Source organism: Dipodomys spectabilis, unplaced genomic scaffold (assembly GCF_019054845.1).
Source record: "Dipodomys spectabilis isolate Male_0828 unplaced genomic scaffold, ASM1905484v1 ptg000478l, whole genome shotgun sequence".
Lineage (NCBI taxonomy): Eukaryota > Metazoa > Chordata > Mammalia > Rodentia > Heteromyidae > Dipodomys > Dipodomys spectabilis.
In genome coordinates, this window is record NW_024871155.1 from 541777 (window position 1) to 550117 (window position 8341).

General features: G+C 55.5%; 1 protein-coding gene across 3 annotated transcripts; it reads right to left on the bottom strand.

Moving 5' to 3' along the window:
- Positions 1-1073: 1073 nt before the first annotated feature.
- Fam219b (family with sequence similarity 219 member B) lies at positions 1074-5806 on the bottom strand. Of its 3 annotated transcripts, none has more exons than XM_042668872.1 (5): positions 5650-5806; positions 5162-5249; positions 4105-4182; positions 3678-3723; positions 1074-2485 (listed from the first exon to the last, which is right to left on the bottom strand). In XM_042668872.1, exons 1-5 carry the CDS (start codon positions 5804-5806, stop codon positions 2330-2332), a joined length of 525 nt encoding a protein of 174 aa, XP_042524806.1. In that variant the 3' UTR covers positions 1074-2329. The 3 variants fall into 3 exon arrangements, with proteins under 3 accessions (XP_042524806.1, XP_042524805.1, XP_042524807.1); XM_042668871.1 differs by having other exon boundaries at positions 1074-2488; XM_042668873.1 differs by lacking the exons at positions 1074-2485; positions 3678-3723 and adding an exon at positions 3740-3852.
- Positions 5807-8341: the final 2535 nt, after the last annotated feature.

Genomic DNA, 8341 nt, shown 5'->3' on the forward strand with positions numbered 1-8341 from the left:
GCTTCTGCTCACACCGAAGTTTCATCAGGAAACCACCTTCAAAATGGTTTGCAGCTGGTATGGTGGCACCACTGCAAGCTAGAACAGACTGAGGCAGGAGGGTTGTAAGTTCAAGATCAGCCTGGGCTATACAAACATGGTCCTGAAAGAACATGCAAAATTGGGTTTTGAGCTTCAAACTTAGTAAAAAGTTTGAAGGGGCAGCCCACTATAAAGAAAGTTGATTTGTAAGAACCCATTTCACTGGGCACTGGTGGCTCACGCCTGTAATCCTAGCTACTACTCGGGACGCTGAGATCTGAGGATCACGGTTCAAAGCAAGCCCAGGCAGGAAAAGTCCATGAGACTCATCTGCAATAAACAACCAGAAAACCGGAAGGCACTGTGGCTCAAGTGGAGGGCACTAGCCTTATGCTGAAGAGCTGAGGGACAGCGCCCAGACCCTGAGTTCAAGACACGACTACCAAAAAAACCTAACTCATTTCACTCATGGCCTATAATGAGACAAACCCCTAAAACCAGCCTTGCACCAGTGGCTCACAATCCTAGCTATTTGGGAGGCTGAGATCAGAGGATGGTGGTTTGAAGCCAGCCTGGGCAGGAGGACTCACCTCCAATTAGCCACCAAAAAGCTGGAAGTAGAGGTTTGGCTCAACAGGTAGCATGTTAGCCTTGAGCAAAAGAAGCTCAAGGGATCACGGTTCAAAGCCAGCCCAGGCAGGAAAGTCCATAAGACTTATAAAACCACTAGAAAACCGGAAGTGGCCCCTGTGGCTCAAGCGGTAGAGCGCTCGCCTTGAGCTGAAGAGCGCAGGGACAGTGCCCAGGCCGAGTTCAAACCGCACGACCGACACCCCCCCGCCCAAAAAAAAAAAAAAAAAAAAAAAAGCTTAAGCACAGTGCCAAGGCTCTGAGTTCAGATCCCACAACCAGAAAAGGAAAAGGCCCAGGGGGAAGCGCAGAGGGGGAGGGACACCGGGGAGGCCTGGCCACAGACACAGAGCACGCTCCGCTGTCCTCACCTCAGGACACCCAGGCCTTTCTTAAACCTGCTTCAACAGACACAGCACAGCTGGAATGACTGCATTTATTTTTACAAAGGTCAAGTGCAAGACCTCTGGAAAGCATCCAGACCCAGGTGGGCGCTCCACCATCACCTTCTCAGAATTAAGGCAGGTTGGCTCTTGGCACCCTTTATGGGTTGTATTTGGGTCTGTGGTAAACACCCAGCCATCTCCACCTTGCTTGGTCCTGCAGCCTCCCCCATGGGTCACTGGCTCTGAGGCCCCCAGATGGCCATGTTTCTCTGTGCATTACAGCAATGGCCACAATGAGGATGTGGTTTGAGGGTTCTCCTGCCACTTTCTCCAGTAGCCCAGGTCCCTCACGGAAATGTGGCTTCCCACCGAGTGCCCACCCCAGCTGTCCTCTTCAGGCCTGGCTCTGCACACAGGGCCTGAGCACAGCACTTCCGCATGCCAAGCAAGTGCTCTGGCAGAGGCACACTTCCAGCTTCTGAGGCAGAGGGAGCTGGGCAGAGGAAAAAGCCCAGGATGGCCCTTGCCCATGCTTCTGAGCTGGCAGACTGACCTCAGACAGGGCCTGGGAGTTCTCAGGGCTTTCCTCCCTGTCCCGTGGCCAAAGCCACACCGTCACACCCTCTCATCCACTGCTACTCAAGTTGGACAAGGCCAACCAGGAAGGCACTGACTGGCCTTGCGCTGCCCCCTGCTGGTAGCTATGAGAACAGCAGCAGTAACTTTTAACCTTTGAAGAAACATCCCAGGCAAGGAAATACAAATAAATACACAAGTATGAGACATTTTACCCTACCCGGGAAGGGCTGGCCAGTCACAAGCCCCACCCAGATGGCTAGAACAGCAGAACACACCCCAGGTCACAGCCCAGCTGCACACAAGACCAGCTTCAAGACTTCCTGCCCTAGCACTGTGCATCCCTACAAGTGAAGCTGCTAGTCCACCTGACAGCTAGAACGAGGAGCACGCGTGGACTCAGTCATTAGACTCCAGCTGCAAGCTGGAGTGCTGTTTTCTACTCTGATACGATGCTGCCTGGTGCAGATTGGGTGCAGTTCTTCCCCTTCCCTTAAACACCCTACTATCAAGCTCCAGTCAAGATGTCTGCAGGGTTCTGAGCCACCTCTGCCAGCTGCCATCACAGACAGCGCCCTGACTCCAACGAACCGCACAATTCCACCTAACTCCTGAATCATGGCGGGGGCAGCAGCCTGCAAGTCCCCGATTGGACCAGAGGTCGGTGCCTCCAGCAGTTGCGGGCTGACAGCAGGGCCTGTGCTGGGAGGCTGTGCCTACTGAAGAGTGCAGGACGAGTCCCCAAGACAGCAGGAGCAGGAGCATGAGGACGCCATGGGCTTGGGAGGGATGAGGTCAAGGGCCTCATCGTCTGGGATCTCATCCAGGTGGTAGCCATCTTCTAGCAGCTGCCGGCTCACATCCTGGTTCACCTGCTAAGAGGTGGAGTCAGGGAACTATGAGCAAAGATGCAAAGAGGAGAGCACAGTGCAAAAGGCAGGCGGGGCTTCCACACCAGTGCTTCCTGGCCACACCCTGCCCCCGAGACCCAATCCCGTGACTAGAGGAGCAGGCGACATCTGTGTCATGGTGCAGCAGGGTAGATGGGCACCCTTTAGGCTTGGCCAGTACTGTCCAGGCTTATTGGACTCCACCCCTGGGGGAGCTGATCTCATGAGAAGTCCTGAGACATTGGATACAAATGTCAAATTTTTGACTGTTTCTAAGTTATTCCGTGGCCCCTTCCCACTGGGAAGCAAGGCTGAATACAGGCGTGACAGCAGGGCGGGATGGAGGGAGTGGTCCAGGAGGATGGGTCTGGGTGGGAGGGGGTAGTCTTGTCTGCACTTGTCAGATCAGCCACCCTCAGGCCCGCCACCCTCCCACCGGCAGAACTCTGGGGCTCGGGGAAGTGGGGCAGTCAACAGGCTTTCACCATTCAACTGTGTAGATGAAATATGCAAAGCTGGGGAAAGTTTTCTGGGCGAACTCCTTTTTCCTAGGTTTTGTGTGTGCTGGTCCTAGGGCCTTGAACTCAGGACCTATGCAATGACCCTTACCTTTTTCACTCCAGGCTGGCGCTCTACCAATTGAGCCATAGCTCTATTTCCGGCTTTTTGGTGGATAGCTGGAGAAGAGAGTCTCTCAGATTGTCTGTTCTGGCTGGCTTCTAACCATACTCCCCAGATCTCAGCCTCCTCAGTAGCTATGATTACAGGCTTGAGCTACCAGTGCCCAGTAATCCTTCTGTTTATGCTTCTTGTATGGCTGGGATGGCCAGAGTGCACCACCACACCCAGCTTCTTCTATTGAGCAGGGGTCCTATGAACTGTTTTGCCCAGGCTGACATGGAACCACAATCCTGATTTCAGTCCTCTGAACAGGATTACAGATGTGTGCCACCAGCATTTATCTAGCTAAAACTTAAAGATGATTGAGGTCATTTACAGCCCTGGATTTTCCTAAGATACCTATACCTCTGCTAGAGGAAGAGGGTAGAATGGAAAGTCGGAGAGCAGCCCAGAAGTCCGATAAAGTGCCCTGCATACAACAGACACCGAACACCACTGCCAGTGGTGGAGGTGCAGCCTGCAGCCTGGCCCTGCGCAGACGCTCTGGACTTGCCTCTGCAGAGGAGTAGCCGGAGGATCTGGATCCCAGCTCCCCGTCGCTGGAAGAGGAACATGGTCAGTTGCAGGAGGCCTGCTGGGCACAGTGGCTGACAGAGAGCAGAGCATGCAGCAGGGTCTGCAGGACTTGTGAAGCAAAGACCACACACCACAGGATGCAAGCCCAGCACCTGCGGGGAGTACAAACGGCTCCCTCAACTGGCTCCAGCAGGACTAGGATCACTACACTAACAGCGCAGATACTAGAGGTCAGGACAATCTCCCAATCACCAATGAATCTTATAACCCAGCCATGCCAGGGAAAGAACAGCCCTGAAATGCACACGGAGGGCTTGCAGGAGTCAGGAAACAAGCAGAGGCACTAAGCGTTGCGGTGTTTCCCAGCCACTCCCCCAAGGGGTACTTGCAGAAGGAGCACTCACCTGTCAGAGTCGAGGGACACCAGGTTCTCATCTGGACTCTGGCTAAGAGGAGTGTAGCCCTTGTTAAACTTCACTGACCTGAGGGGAGAGGGGATGAGACACCAGGAAGTTCAGAGAAAGCCAGAGGTCTCACCCTTGTTGAGGGAGAGCTGCCATCCTCTGGACTTGCCTTCTACTTGGTTGCTCAGCTCTCATGACTGTAGCTCCAAATACCTTTCCCCCTTTCATAAACCAAGGAAAGCAACCACCCTGCTCCCTTATTTAAATGGAGGATTAGAAAAAAACAACAATGTTTGGAGTAGTGGCTCACGCCCATAATCCTAACTACTCAGGAGGCTGAGATCTAAGGATCATAGTTCAAAGCCAGCTCGGGCAGAAAAGTCCTTGAGATTCATCTCCAATAAACCACCAGAAAACCGGAAGTGGCACTGTGGCTCCAAGTGTAGAGTGCTTGCTCTGAGCTGAAAAGTTCAGGGACAGCGCTCAAGCCGAGTTCAAGCTCCATGACTGACAAAAAAAAAAAAAGCACAGAGCCAGGGGTGGGTGGCTCATGCCTGTAATCCCAGCTACTCTGAAGGCAGAAATCAGAGGCTCTGCCAACCTGGGCAGAAAAGTCGATGAGACTCTTATCTGCAATTAATCAGCAAAAAGCCGGACGTGGGGGTCTGGTTCAAGTGGTAGACCCTCCAGCCTTGAACGGAAACTCTAAGGAACACTGCACAGGCCCCGAGTTCAAGCCCCAGTACAGGCACACAAAAACAAAACCCACAAAAGATTTAAAAACCACCACCACCACCACCCACCCAGCATGGCCGTCCCCGCAGACCCCTCCACCCCAACCCCGAGATCCTGGGATGGATCCTATCGGCTGACACAAATCCCTATTCTCATGCCCTTCGCTCCACACTGTCAAGGCCTTAGAGGGAGGAAGGAGGTGGTCCCTCCTCCCATGTTTGGCCGGGTCGCCGGCTGGGCATCACTAGCTCGGCCTCCCCCCAGGTGGAGACCCGGGCCCGCCTGGGGAAGCCGCCGGCGAGGAGGCGGCGCCCGCGGAGACCTTTTCCCTGAAGAGTCGGGGCGGCTCGGCAAGGCCCCCAGCATGCCTTTCCTCCGCAGAACGGCTTTGGCCAGGTCCCGGTGCTTCTCTGCAAGCCAAAGGGCCCGGGTCAGCCGGCCTGCCCCGCGCGGGCGTCCCCGGGCGCAGGCGGGAAGGGAGATCTCCCCTGCGGGGACCGCGCCGGGGGGCCCCGAGCCCGCCTCGGCCCCGGCCCGGCCCGGCCCCGGTCCTCCCGTCCGTCCTGCCCCGGCCCCGGCCCCGGCCCCGGCCCGGCCCGGCCCCGGTCCTCCCGTCCGTCCTGCCCCGGCTCCGGCCCCGGCCCCGGCCCGGCCCGGCCCCGGTCCTCCCGTCCGTCCTGCCCCGGCCCCGGCCCCGGCCCCGGCCCGGCCCGGCCCCGGTCCTCCCGTCCGTCCTGCCCCGGCTCCGGCCCCGGCCCCGGTCCTCCCGTCCGTCCTGCCCCGCACCCGGCCCCCTCCGGCCCCACTCACGCAGCTTGGCCTGAAGGGACGGCGCGCGCGTCACCATGTAGGGCCCCCGCTTCTCCACGGCCCCTGGGGCGCGCTCCGCCGGCCGCGGGGCCCCTCCGGGCCGCGGCCCCGGGGTGGAACCCCGCACGGCGTGCCCGCAGAGCTCCGCGGTCGCCATGGCCAGGCCCCGCCCCGCAGCCCCGCCTCGCGACGGCCGCGCCGCCGCCGCCGCCGGCTTCCCCTCAGCGTGCAGGCGGTGCGCAGGCGCAGACGCGGGCCGCCGTGCCTGCCCGCGCCTTCCGGCCCGCCGGCCGCGGGGGGTCGGCACAAAGGTTCCGGCCCGCCCCGCCTTTTTCAGTGGTTTTAACTGCACCTTGGGAAATCCGGTGGGGCGGAGGCTGGCTGGAGCTCCCAGGTCAGCCGCCACGCTCGGGGCGCGGACGCAGGAGGCCCTGGGTTGGCCTGAGGCGTGGCTAAGGCTGACCCTCAGCCAAGCCCGTTTCTTAAAATGGAACGTTGGAGCGGGGAGGGCTGCGCGGGGCCAGGGCGCTAGGCGGGCCGGGCCGGGCCGGGCCGGGCGCAGCACCGCCCGGGAAAGGCGGGGCCCGTCAGTACCTGTTCCCCAGCTTCAAGTGAACTGGGGCGAGGCGCACCCTTGAGTGTGTGTGTGGCAGGGCAGGGGCCGTGTCGAGGCTCTTGACTTCCCCAGCCCCTCAGGGATGTTTCTGCTCGTTTGTGGCTGGCTGGAAATAAGCTCCAGATGGTTGCTGGAACTGCTGAATCTCAGGAGACTAGTTCCGAGGCTAATAAATTGGCCTCCGAAGGGTAGGTCAATACTGCAGCCTCCAAGCCCCTAGAGCCAACCAAGTAAAAGTGCTGATTACAACTAGGTCCTAAGCAGATAGGAGAGAAGTTTTTGAAAAATCAGTAATATAAAACTTCATTATAGCCGGGCGCTGGTGGCTCACGCCTGTAATCCTAGCTACTCAGGAGGCTGAGATCTGAGGATCGCGGTTCAAAGCCAGCCCGGGCAGGAAAGACCCTGAGACTCCTATCTCCAATAATCCACCAGAAAACCAGAAGTGGCACTGTAGCTCAAGTGGTAGAGTGCTTGCCTTGAGCTGAGGGACAGCGCCCAGGCCCAGAGTTCAAGCCCCACAACCGACCAAAAAAAAAAAAAAAAAACTTCATCATTTTGGTGGATCTCAGCACTGCACTGTTTCAAACCTTCAGAAACATCAATTTTATGATTGTTTAATCTGTGTGACCTGTGAAATGAGACTTAAAACTTGGTCAAAACCAAATTCAGTTAAGGGATAAACGAAATTTGCACTAAGGTCCCCGTGTAGTTTTGTTTTTTCCCCTGATTTTGCTGCCTTTCCTAGCTTGGAGGCTGAGAGAGGAGGTTCATCTGAGCTGAGTAGTTTTGATGTCTAAATGGGCCAAGAAAGTTCAGCATAATTATCACCAGATTACAATTTATTAATTTAGTTAAACTATTCTGTAAATCTTTCCGTCTTAAAAGTTTTATGGGTCTAAGTTAACTAAAAATGAAGATAAAAATGACATTTTCTTTCCTTTTTTTGCCAGTCCTGGGGTTTGAACTCAGGGCCTGGACACTGTCCCTGATGAGCTTCTTTTTGATCAAGGATAGCACATTACCACTTGAGCCACAGCACCACTTCTGGCTTTTTCTGTCTATTTGGTAACTGAGGAATCAAACCCAGGGCTTCATGCATGCTAGGCCAGCACTGTACCACCGAGCCACCTTCCCAACCCCAATAGCATACATTTCTTTTAGCTTGGCCTCTCAATTGGCCTTTTCACTTATGGCTGGAACTCTACGTGAGCCACAGCTCTGCTTAAGCTTTTTGCTGGTTAATTGCTAAAGGTAGCAGTCTCAGACTTAGCCAGCACGCTTATGCATGTAATTCTTCCTACTCAGGAGGCTGAGATCTGAGGATCTTGATTCAAAACCAGTCCAGATAAGAAAATCCATGACATTCATCTACAATGAACCACATGACAACTGGAAATGGAGCTGTGGCACAAAGTGGTAGAGCTCTAGCTTGGAGCAAAAGAGCTAAGGGACACAAGCAAGGCCCTGAATTCAAGCCTGACAACCGTAAAAAAGGAAAAGAAAAGAAAAGCTGGATAGTGGTGGTGCATGCCTGTAATCCTAGCTTGGGAGGCTGAGATCTGAGGGTCATGGTTTGAAGCCAGCCTAGGCAGGATAAGTCCTTGAGACTCTTATCTCCAATTAACCACCAGAAAACCAGAAGCAGAGCTGTGGCTCCAGTGATAGAGCACTAAGCTTAAGAGAAAAAGCTAAGGGACAGTGCCTAAATCCTGAGTTCAAGCCCAAGTAATGGCAGGCACATAATAAAAAAGCAGGGCTAGGGCTCGGAAGGTGGCTCAGTGGTAGAGCGCTTGCCTTGCATGCATGAGGCCCTGGGTTCGATTCCTCAGCACCACATAAGCAGGAAAAAAAAAGCCAGAAGTGGCGCTGTGGCTTAAGTGGTAGAGTGCTAGCCTTGAGCTGAAGAGCTGAGGGACAGAGCCCAGGTCCAGAGTTCAGGCCCCACAACCGGACCCCTCCCCCCCAAAAACAAAACAAAACAAAAGAGCAGGACTGGGAATATGGCTTAGTGACAGAGTGTTTGCCCAGCATGCATGAAGCCCTGGGTTCAATTCCTTAGTACCACATACACAG

What these genes read in the sequence shown, in the direction of transcription:
- Fam219b (XM_042668871.1), bottom strand. Translation starts at nt 5,806, where the DNA reads ATGGCGACCGCGGAGCTCTGCGGGCACGCCGTGCGGGGTTCCACCCCG. An exon ending in CCCGACTCTTCAGGGAAAAG is followed by an intron (nt 4,183 to 5,161) that starts GTCTCCGCGGGC and finishes CTCTCCCCTCAG; the next exon opens with GTCAGTGAAGTTTAACAAGG. An exon ending in CCGGCTACTCCTCTGCAGAG is followed by an intron (nt 2,489 to 3,677) that starts GCAAGTCCAGAG and finishes TCCACCTCTTAG; the next exon opens with CAGGTGAACCAGGATGTGAG.